Source organism: Hemiscyllium ocellatum, chromosome 6 (genome assembly GCF_020745735.1).
Source record: "Hemiscyllium ocellatum isolate sHemOce1 chromosome 6, sHemOce1.pat.X.cur, whole genome shotgun sequence".
NCBI lineage: Eukaryota > Metazoa > Chordata > Chondrichthyes > Orectolobiformes > Hemiscylliidae > Hemiscyllium > Hemiscyllium ocellatum.
This window is the reverse complement of record NC_083406.1, coordinates 54,607,435-54,628,650: the sequence shown is the minus strand read 5'-3', so window position 1 is coordinate 54,628,650 and position 21,216 is coordinate 54,607,435. Positions and strand designations below refer to the sequence as shown.

The 21,216-nt window shown below is 41.5% G+C and overlaps 1 protein-coding gene across 1 annotated transcript in view; it reads right to left on the bottom strand.

The window, feature by feature from the left end:
* cldn10a (claudin 10a) overlaps positions 1-18,295 on the bottom strand; it is a 57,687-nt gene extending 39,392 nt beyond the window's left edge. Inside the window, exon 1 of the mRNA XM_060826584.1 lies at positions 18,076-18,295. Coding sequence (XP_060682567.1) covers positions 18,076-18,295 — 220 coding nt within the window. The remainder of the gene's footprint in view (positions 1-18,075) is intronic.
* Positions 18,296-21,216: the final 2,921 nt, after the last annotated feature.

Here is a 21,216-nt window from a genome sequence, read left to right as displayed (position 1 = left end):
GCGGAATAGGTGTTTCTATGAGAAGTTGGAAAGTTCAATTTGATGTGAGATGTTCATCGTGATACATTTGATCAGTACCGAACTTCTATAGTTAAATCAGGCTAACATATTCTTCATGAGTGGAACACAGACTGTATAAGAAATGATGCACTTATACTCATCATCAAAGAATGAAGCCATTGTTGCATCAGAATGCATATTAGGTATCCCTTTCAGAACTAGAAAGACACTTTCTGTATGACAGCCGGTGCTCATTACCAGTAATGTTGCTATTACTCAAGGCGGGCATGCTTCTGTAGAAACTTAATCTTTCAGTTGAGCCAGACACTAACTCCAAACAATGATGTAAAGTTAACTAATGCCACAAGTGTTCACTTGATTCACTAAAGACAATTTCTCTTCTGCTGGAGTAGAGAATGTAAGTAATGCAAGCTGCCTCCCAAAGAAGGAGAATTGTTTAAAACGTGCTTCAACACTCAGCAGCCATTGACCAGGAATGTTTGAACAGTTTTGCATTCTGCCTCTGAGCTGCTGAAGCCACAAGGGAATGTACCATGTAACAGGGTTAGGAGCAAGAGGAATTGGACACAATAACACATGTGCATTTGAGGAAATATTATCCCATTGGATTTACATTTGTCACTCATAACATTTTCCCTGTAAAATTTTCCAATGTTGCCTGCTCTCTGTGATTGGTGACTGAAAAGCTAGTTCCTGAAAAGATTAACTGACATCATGAGATTAGCTTCACAAATTACATCATAAAGGATTGTGTCTGAGGTGTGGATGGCTGAATTCCCTTTTTAGTTATTAGAAAAATCTCTGGTTGTGCTTTTTATTGCACTTTAGCCCAAACTTCTGACCTTTGGACATCCTGTGTAGAAGGTTGTGGGCAATTTAGTGGACTTGCTTTGTGATTCTGCTCATGGACCCTACCAAGTTGGCTATTAATAGGCCCACACAGAGGGCAGTGAAGGGGGTCATAATTGCTGACTGTCTGCCCCTCTTCCACAGCTACATTCATGCCTGCATGTTGTTGCAATGGGAGCATGCAATACTCACCAATTCTCTCAATGCTTTTAGAGAAAGATATGCACCACAGGGAGTGGAGTACCTTATCTCCTATTCCAATCCCATTTGGATTTAGCTCCATCCCTCTCTCCCTACCTCTCCCTTTGGTGGTCTGCATTAATGGGCTTTGTATGTGATTTGGTGAATTGGAAACATGGGTGATTTAGTGGTGGTGGATAACAGGTGAAAAGTGGTTTTACGGTAAGGGAGAAGCCATTCGGTTGTTTGTGATAACACCTTCAGATAACTAAAAAAAGAGAAACAAAACCAGAAATTGCTGGAAAAGCTCAGTAGGTCTGGCGGCATGTGTGGAGAGAAATCAGAGTTAATGTTTTGGGTTAAGTGACTCTTCCTCAGAACTCTTATGTTTAGCATATGATCTCACAAAAGTCTCACATGTATTGCATTTAACTAGTTATTTAAATATCACGTCAAAAACATATTCTGTTCTCAAGAACATGTCCAAATACTTTGTGTGTGCATCCCTTCCCCACTTGGCATCAGTAACATTGACTTGTCCCTGTAATAATGGTGTCATTGAATCTACCCAAGGCTTCTCAGTTTCGTCAACAAATATGTGTACCCATATAAATATGTAAAATATAAAATACACAATATATGAATTATAAATGTACAACTTGCCTTTCAATTGCTTGTTGTTGAATATAGTTACATGAATTAACAAGGACTAGTAAGTAATGTGTATAAATAAGGCAATTTGTACAGGATTGCCTTGTTACAGTGAGATTAGGGTGGGTTGGCTGGGAAGTGAGGTCCAGGAGGCATGACTGTTGGATGTGATCATTGGATGTTGGATGGGATGCTCCTTACAGCAATAGAGAAATTCTTTGCATCCTAGGCAGCAGCTGATGCTGCATTGGGCTTTCTTCTACTTTTCACTGCATTCGGCTGCAAATAACATGTTCTTGGTACCTTGTTCCTTTGCCAGCTCCAAACCTTACTGACACCCAGTGTTGTGCAAGGCAGCCATTATTCTCATGCAGACGAGTATTGAAGATAGCCTCAAGGATCTGCCTAGGATCTTCATGTGCATCCTGAACTTGTACAGAGTCACGTCTGATTGTCAGATTACTGGCTGTATTTGGGCTTCACGGATTGAATATCTCATGGGTGGCTTCCTCCAACTTTGAAAAGACAATCATTTGTTTCCAGGCAGTTACCTGTAAAGTCAGTTTACAGATCCCACGAGGTGAAGGATGTGCAGTATTAGAGCATCACTGCAGTTTTCCAGGAATTGGTTAAACATAAATTTACATTGATGGAGTGAAAGCTCTTGTGGCTCATAGATGAATCCTCTACATTATTTTATATACAATGTACCTCCAGTAACTTTGACCTTGTTGGGAGTTGCTGGGCTGTTGATGAGAGGTTGGGAAAGTAAGGAAGGGTCGAGAGAAGTGGAGCACATGGGGAGTAGAGTGGGTGGGTATGACAGGTGTTACTGGAATGGGTGACCAGTTTTAGGTGTGGGGGAGACAATATTGGGTGAGTTGCTGGGAATTTGGGGGTCTGGGGTAATAGGGAAGGTACTATGGGAGCTGGGGAGTGGTAGGTGGAGTCTGGCAGGGGTTAAGTGAATGGGAAAGGGAAATAACTGCACAAAAGCTGGTATCTTGTCACCAAGTCACCCACGGTGGCACGGTAGTTAGCACTGCTGCCTCACAGCGCCAGAGACCTGGGTTCAATTTCCGCCTCAGGCGACTGACTGTGTGGAGTTTGCACATTCTCCCCGTGTCTGCGTGGGTTTGTCCCGGTGCTCCGGCTTCCTCCCACAGTCCAAAAATGTGCAGCTTAGGTGAATTGGCCATGCTAAATTGCCTGTAGTGTTAGGTAAGGGGTAAATGTAGGGGTATGGATGGGTGCGGGTCGGTGTGGACTTGTTGGGCTGAAGTGCCTGTTTCCACACTGTAAGTAATCTAATCTAAAAGGAGCGGCACGGTGGCACAGTGGTTAGCACTAGTGCCTCACAGCGCCAGAGACCCGGGGTTAATTCCTGCCTCAGGCGACTGACTGTGTGGAGTTTGCACGTTCTCCTCGTGTCTGCGTGGGTTTCCTCCAGGTGCTCCGGTTTCCTCCCACAGCACACAAAGATGTGCGGGTCAGGTGAATTGGTCATGCTAAATTGCCCGTAGTGTTAGATAAGGGGTAAATATAGGGGTATGGGTGGGTTGCGCTTCGACGGGTCGATGTGGACTTGTTGGGCCGAAGGGCCTGTTTCCACACTGTAAGTAATCTAATCTAAACTCAATCTGCCACTCCTCAGCCCGTTGGCCCATCGGCCCATCTGATCAAGATCCTGTTGTAATCTGAGGCGTTCCTGCTGCCGTTTCAGCGCAAATATCAGGTTTAACCTAGTGTGGAGTCTTCTCTCATCAGCAACTCCACTGCTTTTTAAATTCTACCTTCAACATTTGAACTGCTCTTTCAGCCATACTATTGGACCATGGATGGTATGGAACTGTCCTGATATATTGAAAGCCGTTTGCCTGTAGGAAATACTCAGACTCTCTGCTGGTAAATTATGTCCCGTTGTCTGCATCCAATACTTCCAGGCGTCCGTGTTTCACGAATGATGCTTGTGGCTTCTCATTTGTCATCCTTGAGTTTGCTAAGCAAACTTTATGTACATCCAATCACTTAGAATGGGTGTTCACAATGATCAGGAACATTGAACCTAAGCAAGGACCAGCATAGTCAGCATGTAACCGAGTTCAGGGTTTACCCAGCCGTTCCCACGAATATGCAGATGCTACTGGTGGCAATTTTTGACCTTGTTGGCAGTCTGGATACTGCCCCTCCATAACAGCTATGTCAGCATCTGGCTCTGGCCACTAAACATGGCTTCTTACTAGCACCTTGGAAACCCCTGGATGATCCTGATGAGCCATTCTTCTCTTCTATGGCATATGCCTGCATGGGAGAAACATTTAAGCACTATGTCCAAGCTCTGTTGATCTTTCTAGTTATTAGCATGTAATCCAGATAAATGGCATCCTAGGCTAGCCCTTGTAAAATGTTCTCCATAGTCCACTGGAAAAGTCTACAAGCTGATGATACCCCAAATGGTAGTTTTGCATATTGGTATAAACCCGGATGGGTATTAATTGTGGCATCCTTCTGACACTCTCCATCTAGACGCAGTTGCAGGTAGGCATGGCTCATGTCTACCTTTATCAAGGGTAGACCCCCACGACAACTTTGCTTACAAGTGCTCCATGCAAGGAGCTACAAGAAGTGGTTTACCATTTGCTTAACATCCCCACAAAGGCCAACTGAGCCATCCAGGCTTCACAAACAGTACGACCAGTATTGCCCATTCTGCAAACTGTACTGGTTTGATAATTCCTTTGCTCTCCAGCTTCCTGATTTCCTCCTCTACTTTTGCACATAAGGCAAATGACACCAGGCAGACCTTGCAAAATCGCAGAATTGCTCGCTGGTCAACATGTAAAGTGGCTTAGCCTCTTTGCTAGTCCCAAGCCCTCCCTAAAGAACTCCTGGGTATTTCACTAGGACTTCACTGAAACAACTAATTTTTGATTGAAAGATGTTGAGCCAATGTAGATAAATCTTTTTCAACCAATTCTGCCCCAATAGACCTGAGTCCAAGCCTCTCACTACCATTAGGAACCGAACTCTCAACCTGCAATGGTTCTCCAGTGTATGTTCTCAGTTTGCCTGAGGTCTTGCACAAAATTAAGGGTTGGAGTCCTGAGAGAATCTTGTTAAAGACATGTTCTGTAACCACAATGCAGCTGCACCACTATCGACCTCCATGGCAAGTGGGTGACAATTTAACTGAACATCAATTTTATCGGTTCTGATTTGAATGTCACTAAGCAATTTAAATTGTTCCAACCCACAGGTAGGGGGACTTTTCAGGGCATGCATTCTCCTGGGTGCCGACCTATGAGTCAGGCCTTGTTAGACTCCTTTGTTATCCCAAACCTGCATACTGGCAGCAACTAAAATGGCTTGCTGACCCAGATCCTGAAAAATTTGCAGCCACTTGTCCAAGGCTCAGCTTTGTTGAAGGGTTCTGCTGTGGGCTGGCCTATGGCTCTTCTGCTCAGGATATACCCCTGTGTGAGGCATTGCGGTCACCTACACTCAAATTGCATTCCCTCAACTCAGTCGGACAGGTAAGGGAGTCCACTTCTGTTGGGAGGTCCTATAGCTCACATGTTCCACTTGCTACATATTCTAATGAAAAAAACAGTTATGTTGCTTGTTTGAAGTCCAGCTTGGCTTCAGCTGGTATACGCTTCTGCATGGTTACATAACTAATCCCACATACCAAATGGTCTCTCAGCATCTCATTCAGGGTTAATCCAAAACCACTTGCCTCTGCCAGTTGTCTTAACCTTGTCAAAAATCTCCGTACAGATTCCCCCAGTTCTCTAACAGCTGAATAAGACCAATAGTGTCTCAGATATAAAAGGATATTCCTTAACCAACTCTGTCAACTCTTGGAAGACTTTAGTGTCTGGTGCCTCTGGGAAAGTTAAGCTCCTTACAACCAAAAATGCTCCAGGTCCGCAAGCAGCCAGAAGGATTACTCAATGCTTCCCATCTACCTTAATGTCATCTGCCCAGAAAAAGTATTGCATTCTTTCCACATACTGGGTTCAGACTTCGACAGCAGGATCAAATGAGTCAAGCTTCCCAAATAAGGACGTGTTGCCAGAACTGGTTATCCCAACTCCAAGATGACTGTTGCAAGCGAATGTTCTTCAGGCCTGTACTGTTTTCTCCCATTGCCACTAAAACAACTGTACAGAGACCAGCATCCCATCATCCAACTCTCCCTTTATTTACTTGCGCACAATACACTGCCTGCAGCCAACCAGTTCAGAGTCAGTCCTAGAACTCAGGAGATTCTAAATTCTCTATTTATAGAGAGAGAGAAATCTGTTACAAGATTCTCTCAGGACCCCTTGCAAGACCTCAGGCAAACTGGGAACATACACGGAGACCCATTGCAGATGTAAGAGGTACAGGCTGCAGTGGTGAGGAAGTGGAAAATGGGTAAGATGCTGCAAAAGTGAGTGAAGTTCTAAGGAATTGAATAGTGGTCTGAGAGCGTGGCAGGAACAAATGGCGTCAAAATGAGGAAAAATGGGAAACAGACAACATTAATGGCTCTTTACATAAATATTAGTAGAACAAAGTAAATGAATTAATGGCACAAGATTGTTGTTAATGGGTATGAACTCATAGCCATTACAAAGATGGAGTTAACTATCAATCAGCATTAATGAGCTTATTCTTCATGGTAACACTTCCACCTATCAGAATTTATTAGTCATACAGCACTTTGCTCTATGCAATGTTGGATTTCCCCTTGAATTGATATTCTTGCTAATTGTCCCGAAAAGAGTAAGATATCTTTTTCAGCAATATGCATGTTCCATACTATCAAAGATCAATTCTATGAATGAATGAGAGTCCAATTACAAATAATAATGGAATGATAGATGTTTGAAAAGATAATTCTTTACTCAAATTCAACCGTTCTAGGTTTTTAGGACTTTGGTGCACAGATCAGTGTTACTAACATACCAGTAGAACCTGGTTTTGCCTAAGTCCATCCTTCAAAACCTTCCATAAATGTGCCTTATTTTGACATTTATTTGAAAATTACTAGATACATTTTCATTGTTAAAATATTGTTGAAAATTGCTTTTAGATGAGTTAGAAAGCATTAGCAGCATTCAAAATGCTGTCCAAGGAAGGAAATGCAGTTAAGTATCATTTTATATAAACATTACTGAGGTCAAGAGAGAAAGAGCTAAAATTAGGTGTGAGTATTTAGACTACACTTCCTGTCACTTGACAAAGATTATGTATACCAGATTCCAAATCATATCCAGTAATCTTTTTTGATGAAATCTGCAAAATTCAAAACTCACTGAACTGAAATAGGATATCTAGCTTTTCAAGTAAAAAGTGAGGTCTGCAGATGCTGGAGATCAGAGCTGAAAATGTGTTGCTGGTTAAAGCACAGCAGGTCAGGCAGCATCCAAGGAACAGGAAATTCGACGTTTCGGGCCAGAGCCCTTCATCAGGAGAGCTTTTTAAGTCTGCTCCACCATTCAGTTAGATGATGGCTGATCTGATAATTTTCAACTCCACTTTCCTGGCTTTTCTTCATAACCCTTGATTACATTACTAATTACAACTCTATTTCAGCCTTGAGTGGACTTAATGACCAAACTTGACAGCCCTCAGCTGTAAAGAATTCCACAGATTCACTGCCCTCTGACAGAACAAATACTCTCCTCATCTCTGTCTGAAACATGCAGCTCCTTATTCTGAGATTATTTCTGCTTATTCTAAACTTTTCCTACAACACTGTCTCCATATTTACAATTTGGAGGTGCTGGTTTTGGACTGGCATGTACAAAGTTAAAAATCACACAACCACTTGATGAAGGAGCAGCGCTTGGAAAGCTAACGCTTCCAAATAAATCTGTTGGACTATAACCTGGTGTTGTGTGATTTTGTAACTCCATATTTACCCTAGTGTAACATCCTAATAATCTTAACGACATCTCTGATTCTTCTACATTCCAGTGAATACAGGCCCAATCTACTCAACATCTCCCCAAAAGAGAGTGCTTTCATACCCTGGATCAACTAGTGAATCTTCTGTGGACTGTCTCCAATGTCAGTATGCCTTTTCTTATCCAAATTCACATGAATTGAATATGTTCTGAAGCTCACAAAATGGGTTTTATACTTTCAATGATAGAGTGACAAATGTTTTCTGATAAAAGGACAGCAGGCATTGAATCCTGAGGGATTACTTGTGCTGTAGAATATTTTTCAATTTGCTGATCATTGAGCTACAAAGCTTTTCTTATTAAAGAAACATAAACAACTAAAGTAGATTTTATTAGATTAGATTTATTGTCAGTCTTAGTAGAGAATTGACATCTTAACTATTTCAACTAGGGAATAAAAATATCCTGCAGCTCTCAGGAATTTTAATTTATGATAAAGCTTATGATAATATTTACACAAATAAAAATAAACAGGATAACCTGAGAATAATATAAACATAAAATAAAGGACTTCAATCAGACAAGAATACATCTGTCTTTCATCAAGTCACAAACTAGATTTAATCAGGTCAGTCAGATTGGTCATCCAGCCTTAACTAGCTATAAGTTAAATACTTAAATTTGCAACTAAACGGTACTGTCACATTTTTAATCTACTAACTATATCAAGAAATATATTTTATTGGATACTCTATGATATATAATCAATTAATGGATCAAGTCGAGGTATCGAATGCAGCTGTCTAGTGTACATATATACACAGACAGGTTGCTATCACTCAATCATCTTTTGATATATCCTGTTTAGAGCTAAATATCATGAAATTAGTATCTATGAAATATTATTGTAAAATTAATTTGTACCCTGAGCTTCTTTCTGATTGACACTGCTTCCCGACCATTAGGTGTAAAGTGGCAAAGCTGCTTCCTTTAAACAGTGATGTCAACACCTTATTGTCACAGATACTAATTTGCTTTTGACTTATTTTGGAACAGTTATTTGGAATATTGATAGTTTAATGAGTTTTCACCAATATCTAGATATAAGTCAAAAGTTAGTAAGCATATTTTCTTAACTGGAAAATTTACCATCTCATTGGTGATGGGATAGTGGTAATGTCATTACACTAGTAATTCCTGCCTTCTACCTCTCTGAAGACACCACTTAAATTCAGTTAATATATTTAAAATTCAAAAGCCAGTCACAGTAACAATTGTGCTAAAAATCCATCTGGTTCACTAACAGCCTTTAAGGATTATATCTGCCACCCTTACCTGGTCTGACCTATGTATAACATGAATTATTTCAGTTATATAAAATATAGTCGGAAGCTGGCCCAACCATCTGTCATGCCTCAACTGTCCCACTGGCCGAGAGATCCAGCAGATGAGGCAACATAGTGGTACACAGTTATGAGGGAATCTTGGGAATCCCCAACATAGGTACCCATGAGCCCTCATGGCATCAGATCAGACGTGGACACGGAAACCTCTTGCCGACTACCACAGTCCAGCCCTCCACAAGCTGATAAATCAATACTCACCATGTTGCACACCTCTTCTAATCTGTGCATAGGACTCACCATCAAAACTGGCTTGGCATCACCACTACTGACCAATTTGGTTGAGTCATAAAGGACATTGCTGCTAGACTGGGTCTGCAGCAGGTGGTGAGGGAACCAATGAGAGTGAAAAGCACACTTGACCTCATTGTCACTAATCTGCTTGCCACAGGTATATCTGTCTATGTTAATTCCATTAAGAGTTACCACTGTACAGTCTTTGTGGATTGAGAATATCCTCTTTTGTGTCATATGGCGCTATTAAATTGTTAAATGGGATAGACTTCAACACATCTAACAACTCAAGACTGGAAATCCATGAGGCAATCACTGGCAATCATACTCCAACACAATCGGTAACCTCATTGCTTGGCATTCCTCCACTCTATCATTACTGTCTAGCCAGAACATAGAACATAGAACATAGAACAATACAGCACAGAACAGGCCCTTCAGCCCATGATGTTGTGCCGAACATTTGTCCTAGCTTAAGCACCTATCCATGTACCTATCCAATTGCTGCTTAAAGGTCACCAATGATTCTGACTCTGCCACTCCCACAGGCAGTGCATTCCATGCCCCCACCACCCTCTGGGTAAAGAACCTACCCCTGACATCGCCCCTATGCCTTCCACCCTTCACCTTAAATTTATGTCCCCTTGTAACACTCTGTTGTACCCAGGGAAAAAGTCTCTGACTGTCTACTGTATCTATTCCCCTGATCATCTTATAAACCTCTACAAGTCATCCCTCATCCTTTGCCGTTCCAATGAGAAAAGGCCTTGCACTCTCAACCTATCCTCGTATGACCTATTCTCCATTCCAGGCAACATCCTGGTAAATCTCCTCTGTACCTTCTCCAAAGCTTCCACATCTTTCCTAAAATGAGGCAACCAGAACTGAACACAGTACTCCAAATGTGGCCTTACCAAGGTCCTGTACAGCTGCAATATCACCTCACGACTCTTGAATTCAATCCCTCTGCTAATGAACGCTAATACACCATAGGCCTTCTTACATGCTTTATCCACCTGAGGGGCAACTTTCAAAGATCTATGAACATAGACCCCAAGATCCCCCTGCTTCTCCACCTTACTAAGAACCCTACCGCTAACCCTGTATTCGGCATTCTTTTTTGTCCTTCCAAAATGGACAACCTCACACTTGACAGGGTTGAACTCCATCTGCCACTCCTCAGCCCAGCTCTGCATCATATCTAAGTCCCTTTGCAGCCGACAACAGCCCTTCTCACTATCCACAACTCCACCAATCTTCGTATTGTCTGCAAATTTACTGACCCACCCTTCGACTCCCTCTTCCAAGTCATTAATAAAAATTACAAACAGCAGAGGACCCAGAACTGATCTCTGTGGAACTTCACTTGTAACTGGGCTCCAAGCTGAATATTTACCATCCACCACCACTCTCTGACTTTGACCGGTTAGCCAGTTCTCTATCCAACTGGCCAAATTTCCCACTATCCCATGCCTCCTGACTTTCCGCATAAGCCTACCATGGGGAACTTTATCAAATGTCTTACTAAAATCCATGTACACTACATCCACTGCTCTACTCTCATCCACATGCTTGGTCACCTCCTCAAAGAATTCAATAAGACTTGTAAGGCAAGACCTACCCCTCACAAATCCATGCTGGCTGTCCCTAATCAAGCAGTGTGTTTCCAGATACTCATAAATCCTATCCCTCAGTACCCTTTCCATTACTTTGCCTACCACCGAAGTAAGACTAATTGGCCTGTATTCCCTTTTTTGAACAGGGACACAACATTCGCCACTCTCCAGTCCCCGGTACCACCCCCGTTGACAGTGAAGATGAAAAGATCATTGCCAACGGCTCTGCAATTTCCTCTCTTGCTTCCCACATAATCCTAGGATATATCCCGTCAGGCCCGGGGGACTTGTCTATCTTCAAGTTTTTCAAAATGCCCAACACATCTTCCTTCCTAACAAGTATCTCCTCTAGCTTATCAGTCCGTTTCATACTCTCCTCTTCAACAATACGGTCCCTCTCATTTGTAAATACTGAAGAAAAGTACTCATTCAAGACCTCTCCTATCTCTTCCGACTCAATGCACAGTCTCCCACTACTGTCCTTGATCAGACCTACCCTCGTTCTCGTCATTCTCATGTTTCTCACATATGCATAAAAGGCCTTGGGGTTATCCTTGATCCTACCCGTCAAAGATTTTTCGTGCCCTCTCTTAGCTCTCCTAATCCCTTTCTTCAGCTCCCTCCTGGCTATCCTGTATCCCTTCAACGCTTTGTCTGAACCTTGTTTCTTCAACCTTATGTAAGCCTCCTTCTTCCTCCTTACAAGACATTCAACCTCCCTTGTCAACCAAGGTTCCCTCACACGACCATCTCTTTCCTGCCTGACAGGTACATACATATCAAGGATACATCGTATCTGTTCCTTGAAAAAGTTCCACATTTCAACGACATCCTTCCCTGACAGCCTATGCTCCCAATTTATGCTCCTCAGATCCTGTCTTGCAGCATGGTATTTACCCTTCCCCCAATTGTAAAACTTACCCTGTTGCACGCACCTATCTCTCTCCATAACCAAGGTGAAAGTCACAGAATTGTGGTCACCATCACCAAAATGCTCACCCACTAACAAGCCCATCACTTGTCCCGGTTTGTTACCAAGTACCAAATCCAATATGGCCTCCCCTCTGGTCGGACAATCTACATACTGAGTTAGAAAAGCTTCCTGGACACACTGCACAAACACTGCCCCGTCCAAGCTACTTGATCTAAAGAGCTTCCAATCAATATTTAGGAAGTTGAAATAGTCCATGACTACTACCCTGTGGCTTCTGCACCTTTCCAAAATCTGTTTCCCAATCTGTTTCTTCACATCTCTGCTGCTATTGGGTGCCTATAGTAAACACCCAACAAGGTGACTGCTCCTTGGGGGTCAACTCTGGTTCAATAAAGAATGCAGGAGGGCATGTCAGGAGCAGGATCAGTGATGATTAAAAATGAGGAGTCAACTTGGTAAAGCTGCAATTCAGGACTGCCAAACAATGGAAGAAGCATGTGAATAATGGAGTCACAGCATCATAGAGCCATGCAGAATGGAAACAGACCCTTCAGTCCCACCAATCCATGCTGACCATAATCTCACCCTAAAATAGTTTCACTCGCCTGAGCTCGGCCCCTATCTCTCCATATATTTCTTATTCATGTACTTATCTAAATGTCTTTTAAATGTTTATATCTTTCTCCTCTCAGCTTAAAAATATGCATCCAGTCTTGAAATTCTCCACCATATGGAACAGATACCCACCATTCACTTTATCTATACCCCTCATGATATTATTAATCCCTATATGGTCACCGTTCAACCTCATATACTCCAAATGAAAGAAGTCCTAGTCTATACAGATTCTCCCTATATCTCACACTCTTCATTTCTGTCAACATCCTGTTAAGTCTCTTCTGAACCCTCTCCACCTTAAAAATAGCCTTCTTAAACAGTATGACCAGGACAGGTCACAGTACTCTGGAAAAGGCCTCACCAGCAATCTCAACAAAACATCCCAATTTCTATATTCAAAGGTCTGACCAAAAAAGGCAAGCGAGGTAAACTCCTTCTTATCTATAGGTGACGCAAACTTCAAATAATTATGTACCTGAACCCCTACGGTCTCTTTGCTCTACAACACTACCCAAGGCCCTTCATTTAATTGTACAAGCCCTGCCCTTCTTTGTTTCACCAAAATGCAATAACTCATATTTGTCCAAATAAAACTCCATCTGACACTCTTTAGTGCATTGAACCGAGTGATCAAGAGCTCTTTGTAATCATTAATAACCTTCTTCACCCTGACAAACTCACCCTGAATCCTACGTGATATAACTTTACTAATTAGTCTTCCATGCAGAAGCTTGTCAAAGGTTTTACTTAAGTCCAAGTAAACAATGTCTGCCACTTTGCCCTCATCAATCTTCTTGGTTACTTCTTCAAAAATCTCAATCAACTTCCCTCACACAAAATCATGGATGGAGCTAAGTGATCTCATAAATAACAGATCTGCAATCCTGCCACATCTTGTTATGAATGTTAGCAGGTAATTATGTGATTAACAGGGGAAAGATCTTCAATAATGTAGGAGCCCAGAACAACAGTAAAAATGACAAGGCAAGCAATTGTGAAAATCTTCAGCCAAATGTCCTTAGTGATGATCAATTTTGGTCTTCTCCTGAGGTTACGAGCATCATAAATGCCATCTTTTGCGAAATTGATTCACTTTAATTAACAGTAAGGAATGGTTAAAGTCATTGAACACTGCAAGAATATTAGTCCTTACAGCATTCCTGCAATAGAACTGAAGACTTGTGCTCCAGAACTTCCTGCATCCTTAGCCAAGCTGTTCCAGTAGAACTACAACATTGGTATCGATCTGATAAAATTGAAAACTACACAGGTATGTGTTGTCCACAAAAAGAAGGACCAATGCAACCTGGCCAATTGCCACTCAATATATTAAAATTCTTTTTATGGGATGTAGACATCACCAGCAGGGTCAACATTAGTAGCCCATCTCAGTTGCCCTGGAAAAAAGGCATGTGGTGAATTGCTTTCTTGAATTGCTGCAGTCCATTTTGCCATAGACAACTTTTTTCGGGAGAGAGTTTTGAGATTTTGACTCTGCGATACTAAAGGAACTATAAGAACTGTGAGGACTAGTAACACAAGTAAATCATTTGGCCTCTCTAGTCTGACATACAATTCAATAGGATCATGGCTGAATTGACATTCCCCATGTCCACTTTCCTTTCCCTTCCTCATAACCAAGGTTCCCCTATTGATCAAGAATCTCTCTATCTCAGTCTGAAATATACATAATGATGCCCCCACAACTCTCTGCAGCAAGGAGTTTCAAAGATTCACAATCCCTTGCAAGAATAAATTCTTCATTTCAGTCTTAAATTTGGAACCCTTTACTCTGAAACTATGCACTCTGGTCTTAAATTCTCCCATGAAGGGAAACATCCTTTTAGCATTTACGCTGTCAAGCCCCTTAAAGAATCCTATGTTTCATTGAATCTCTAGAGTGGAAGCAGACCATTTGGCCCATGGAGTCCACATTGATCCTCTGAAGAGCATCCCACCCACACTCACCCCATCCCTGTAACCCTGTATTTTCCATGGCTAATCCACCTAAACATTAGAGTTTCATAGAGATCACCTCTTATTCTTCTAAACTCCAATAAATAGAGTTTAAACTTTGCTCATATCACAATCCCTCCATCCAAGTGAACCTTCTCTGAACTGCCTGCAAAGAAATATCTTTTCTTAAATAAGGGGACTAAAACAGCTCACACTGTTCCAGATGTCATTTCATCAGCAACTTGTACAGTTGCAATGAGACTTCACTACTCTTATATAACAATGCCTTTGAAATAAGGGCTAACATTCCATTAGCTTCCCTGATTACTTGCTGCATTTGAGTGCTAGTTTTTTGTGTTTTGTGTGCAAGGTCCCCCAAGTGCCTGTGTGCTGAAACATTCTGCAGTTTTTCTCCATTTGTTATGGCAATATAATTCTAAATCAAGGTGGTGAGTGGTGCAGGAGACCTTACAGGTGAGAGTATTCAAATGTTCACTCTCAATCATTAATAAACTGATGGAAGAGTTGTCAACAGCACTTCTAGTAGTACGTACAAAGGGGTAACAGCTCAGACACTCAATTTGGGTTGCACCAGGATCACTCAGTTTCTGACTTAGATCTAACATGGACAAAAGAACTGAATTCCAGAGATGAGATCAGAGTGACTGGTCTTGACATTAAGGCTGCATTTGATTGATTGTGATATCAAGGAGGCAATGCAAAACTGGAATCAAGTGAAATCTTCCTCTAGTTGGAGCCATACCTGGCATAAAGGAATGTAGTTGTTCGAGATCAGTCATCTGAGCTCCAGAACATCTCTGGAGGAGTGCCTGAGGGCAGTGTCCTAGGCCCAACCACTTCTGGCTGCAGTAAATGCTGAACTAGGCAGTGACCTCCACCTTTCAAGGTCAATATATTCTGAGCGACCGTGAAAGTTTCTATCCGCATTTCCCTGGAGTAGTTGTATAACCAAATATTTTCTAAAACAAACTTGCATTATACTTAAGTAAAAATGCAAGATAACTTAATTCACTCTGCCACTTCTAGTAGAATCTAATCTAAAGTCAAATTTACTCTCAATGTTTAGTCGGATCTTAATTGTGTTAGGGATATCTTTATTATTTCACTGGCCACATCATGGAAAGACAATAAACCCATCTCATCATTTTGCCGCAGCAAAATGACTTCGCCTCAATTTGCTGTTGGTTTCAAAACAGTTTTTAAAAAAACATAAAAATTCAGTCAGCTAGTATTTTCAGTCTTGGATCTCGGGGATGATGAATGGATCTTGATGGGGTTAGTTGAAAGCTGAGCATTACTGAGATAGTATAACAGCAACAAATGCATTGATTACTATAGCATTGATATACCCAGCAGATGGTGGGGTTATTGCTATCCCGTTATTTCAATGGGCAAACTGGAACAATGTAGTTGCCCATTTAGAAACTGTTTGCTTTGCAACAACAAAGCTTAGTCTGTTTTACTAAGATAACTCATGTTTGGACAAGGAGCTAGACTGACAGGAAAATCTCATGACTCTTGGGATCTCTTTCTTTTAAACTGACACAAGAGTAATGGAACTAAACAAGTAGGTAGGATAACACTAACAAGGTACTTTCAGCCAAACATAAAGGTTTCCAGTCCATGGGAGTGAGCAGGTGAATAGAGCTTAGCAGTATTGAGTGATAAGGATCTCACAGTGATGCAGACTTGCATTAATGTGATGACATCTTAGGAAACTACAGATCTAAGTCCAGAAGGGAGGTACCTCTGGTGAGAGGGGGTGTCAGACCAACTCTCAACAGTTTTTGCTTTAGTTTTTGTTTCAAATTTTCTCAGCCCATGAATGAGCTAAGTGTTTGGACACTTTAATTTTGGCTAATCTCCAATGGTCGAACAAAGAGGTTGGAGAGGAAAATTGCATGAAAAAGATCTTTTAAATACATGTAGGATTGTGAAATATGCTGAAAGTGGAAATGCTAATATTCCAACTAAAATTGCCTGGAAACTAAAAAAAAGGAGTTCTGAGAATAATTGACAGAGCAGAAGAAGGGTGAAAGCTTTATGCTGGAAAACTAAGAGAAATAAATGAATGGAAAGATCAGAAAAATAGAACACTGGGTGGAACGAAGGTACAAGAAAAGTAATGATTTGTTTGGAAGGAGAAGCACATGGACTGTTAATGCTAAGAGTGTCCCCCAGTAACACAGAGATTTACACAAGCAGGGGTAAATACTGGAGCGATTGGTGAGATTGCAATCTGCTGATTCCTGCACATGTATGACAGGTTCATCAACGTCACGCTTTAGGATGTTAATATCAAAACAGTCCATAAATCGAATTTGACCTTTTTAGAATCATAGAATTTTACAATACAGAAGGAGGCCATTTGAGCCATTGTATTGGGAGCGGCGACCGAAAAAGAGGTGCCCAGCTAGTCCCACTCTCCAGTCCTATCTCTGTAGCCCTCTAACTTAATCTCTTTCAAATATATATCCAGCTGTCTTTTCAAGGTACTGCATTCTCCAGGTAGTGCATTCCAATTCCTAACAACTCTCTGGATAAAGAAATTTCTCCTCATGAGCTCTCTTGCTGACAATCTTGAAATTGTAACCCTAGTTGCTGACACATCAGCTAACATTGTCAAAATTGTTAATAATTTTGAACAGTTCAACAAAGTCATCTCCTAAATCAACCCTGCTCCAAGGAGAATAAGCCTCTCATAATAAACCTCTCTAATCTTCCCTTGTATACAAAATAGTTCATTCCTGGTATTCTAATAAATTTCCTTTGAACTCTCTCCAGGGCTTTAGCATCCTTCCTTAAATAAAGTGCCCAGAACTGAACACAATACTCTAAATGTAATCTGACCAATGATTTCTAGAGATGCAGCAACATTTTCTTTCATTTATACTCCAAGACTCTACTTACAAATCCAAGGATCCCATAAGTCTTCGTAACAAATATTTCAACTTGCCTGGCCACCTTCAGAGAATCACTTATGTGAATGCCATGGTCCCTCTGCTCCTGCACTTCACTCATAGTTGTACCATTGAGACTGTATGGTCTCTTGTGTTTCTTTCACCAAAATTAATTACCTCACAATTCCCTGCATTGAAATTCTGCATTGCTAGGTGTCTGCCCATTTGGCTAACTAGTCACTGTCCCTCTGAAATCGCTCAGCATCACCCTCACAATTCACTATTCACTTTTTTTGTTTTTGAATTCAAATTCTTACAAAGTTACCATTCTACCATTTACTTTTTTAAGGTCATTCAATTAGACAAGCAAATTAATGTTGCCTAAAATCTCTTCCTCTCCAAATGCCAAAAACTAAGTCCAAAGTTGTGCAGCTTAAGAGGATTAGCCATGCTAAATTGTCCCACAGTGTGCAGGGATGTGCAGGCTAAATAGATTAGTCGTGTGGTTACTAGAGTAGTTAGGAGAGTTGCGATGCGTGGGATGGTCTTAAATCGGTGCTGACTCGATGGGCCGAACGGCCTCTTTCCTTGGTATAGGGATTCTATGATTCTAAGACCTGAGACGTGACAAGTAATTCTATTCAGCGAATCCATAGCTCGCAGACAAGAGAGGAGCTGCATGAAAATATAAAATCAGACAGGAATATTCCCGACACAGCGCACCTGCAGCAGGTAGAGAGCTAACACCGGGAGAGAGAAAGGGTTCATCAGGCTGATACTTATAAAATCACCAACCATCGAGGGCCAGCATGGAAGGGAAGTCTTTGCAGTTGGAGACCCCAGTGGAATCTGTCACACAAGTTTTCCAAAGATTGGCCCAGAAAGTGGCCGTGGTGATAACTGTACCGTCGATGGAGGAGACCTTCCAATAGTCTGTGGGCAAAGTTGAAGACACCAAAATAAAGCCAGACACGGATAATATGAAGGCAGCGATTTCCAACGTCATACTCGCCATCCTCAGGAACTCCTGTCAGTAGTGAATCCAGTTAGTTGTGATTGTAGACAGTTTGATTCTAAATCAGCGAATTATTTATTCGCGTTCTATTCAGGTTTGCAAATAAATAAAACCCCGAATCTGGTCTAAACTGTTCTCTCTCGGGGGAAGGTGCACCACATCCGCAATTTCTCAGGTACTAAACAGAAAAGGAACTTTTGCAGAAACTTGTGCTGAGGCCGGGTCCCTTGCGTCACAGGAGGATTATATTCTGGCCACCACTCTGAAATATCCGCCAATGCTCTTCCACATCTGTGAGGTTTATATCTGAAGAAACCATATCAGTCTAACAGGGTTGATCACGCACAGGGAATATCGAATAGAAGTTGCATTTACTGAAGATGTAGCGGTAGATGGTCAATTTTCTCTGTCTAACAAAGACATTAACGTTGAGGGTGAAAGTGAATTTAAATCCTGTTCACCTAAAACAGGTTGCAAAAATCTTCCACTTCAGCGGATTGAGTGTGCAGAGCAGCAGCGGGTTTTCTTTTATATATATATATGAATAATTAGAACTAGTTGGGTCTGTATCCATTGGAATTGAGAAGATTGAGAAGCATGAACAGCCTATAAGGGGAGTGCATTAGATCCGTGAAGGTTATTTTCACTGGAGTTTAGGAGAATGAGAGGGATCTCATACCTTAGTGAGGGACACTTAGTTCTAAACTCTCTGGTCATCAGAAACATCGTTCCTATGTTTACTTTGGCCACTTCTTTTAGGATTTTATAGGTTTCTATGATAACCCCCCTCATTCTTCTGAACTCCAGTGATTATAGTCCTAACCAATGTAGTCTCTCTTCACACACCCTGCCATCCCACGGAACAGTCTGGTATGCCTCCACATCTAGAAAATCTTTCCTTAGATAAGAAGACCAAAGCTACACACAATACTCCAGATGTGATCTCACCAAGGCCCTGAAAAACTGCAGCAAGAATCTCTTTTCTTGTACTTGGATTCTCTTGCTGTTAAAATTAATCCCATCTGCCTCCTTTACTACTTGCTGCACCTGCCTTGTTTACTTTCAGTGAGTGTTTACTTTCAGGTCTCATTGCACCTCTCCCTTGCCCAATCTATCACATTTAAATAATAAGTTGTCTTCTTAATTTTGCTACCAGAGATTAAGTTTAATTTAGATAAGTGTGAGGTGCAGCATTTTGAAAAGGCAAATCAAGACAGGACTTATACACTTAATAGAAAGGTCCTGGGGAGTGTTGCTGAACAAAGAGTTATTGGAGTGCAGGCTCATAGTTCCTTGAAAGTGGAATCACAGATAGGTAGGATAGTGAAGAAGGTGTTTGGTATGCTTGCCTTTATTAGTCAGTGCATTGAGCATAGGAGTTGGGCGGTCTTGTTGTGGCTGTACAGGACATTGGTTAGGCTACTATTGGAATATTGTGTGCAGTTCAGATCTCCCTGTTGTAGGAAGGATGTTGTGAAACTTGAAAGGGTTCTGAAAAGATTTGCAAGGATATTGCTAGGATTGGAGAGTTTGAGATACAGGGAGAGGCTGAATAGACTTGAGCTGTTTTCCCTGGACTGTCTGAGGCTGAGGGCTGACTTAAAAGAGGTTTATAGAATCATGAGGGGCATGGATAGGATAGTAGACAAGGTCTTTTCCCTGGGGCGGGGGAGTCCGGAACTAGTGGGCATAGTTTTAAGGTGAAAGTAGAAAGATTTAAAAAAGACCTAAGGAGCAATGTTTTCACACAGAGGGTGGTGCATGTATGGAATGAGCTGCCAGAGGAGATGATGGAGGCTGGTACAATTACAGCATTTAAAAGTCATCTGGATGGGTATATGAATAGGAAGGGTTTAGAGGGATATGGGCCAAATGCTGACAAATTGGACAAAATTTACTTAGCATATCTGGTTGGCATGGACGAGTTGGACCGATGAATCTGTTACCCTGCTGTATGTCTCTATGACTCTAAATATTGTGAAAAGGAAAGTTATGTCTTCAGTTTTGTCCACAAATTGAAGATTTGAGCTGCAGGATTACAAGCCTTTGATCTTCTTCTGAAGGATCACTCTTCTTTCTCCTCACTGATTCTGTGAGACCTGCTGAGTTTTTCCAGAAATTTCAATTTCATTTCTGACTTCCAGGATCCAAAATTCTTTGATTTATTTTAACGTCTTGCCAGATCACCAACCTGACTGCAGTTAACTTGGGGATCTGTTCTGACAATGGCACCTTGATAGCATAGGCAGCCACTGCTATTGGGATCCTTCCCCATGGACCATTCAACACTAATCTTGATGCCTCAGAAGCTCTGTCAGCTCCTGTGCAGTGAGAAACAAAGTTCAAGTCTAGAGACTATTTTTCTGAATGGGATCATTCTGGGATCTGATTCATCCCAGTGTTGCCATCAGCTGAAATCATAAGTATATAACACTAAAATAAGGGTGAAATACAAATCTCAAATGTAGCTTTGATGGCATCAGAGCAAAAAAAATCATGATTTTACTATGTTTTAAAATTTTTTTCTGGATATTTTCCCCAGGGTCCAGGAGTCCAAAACTAGAGGGCACAGTTTAAGTTGAGAGCAAAAAGATTTAAAAGGAACCGAGATGACAACTTTTTTCACGTACAGAGTGATATGTGTGTGGAATGAGCTGCTGGAGGCAGTGGTGGAAGCTGGAACAATTACAGCATTTAAAATGCATCTGGAAGGGTACATGAATAGAAAGGTTTATAGGGATATGGAGCCCTGATGAAGGGCTTATGCTCAAAACCTCAATTCACCTGCTCATTGGATGCTGCCTGACCTGCTGTGCTTTTCCAGCACCACACTTTGCAACTTAGAGGGATATGGATCAAATGTTGGCAAATGGGACTAGAATACTTTGGGATATCTGGTTGCATGGACAAGTAGGACCAAA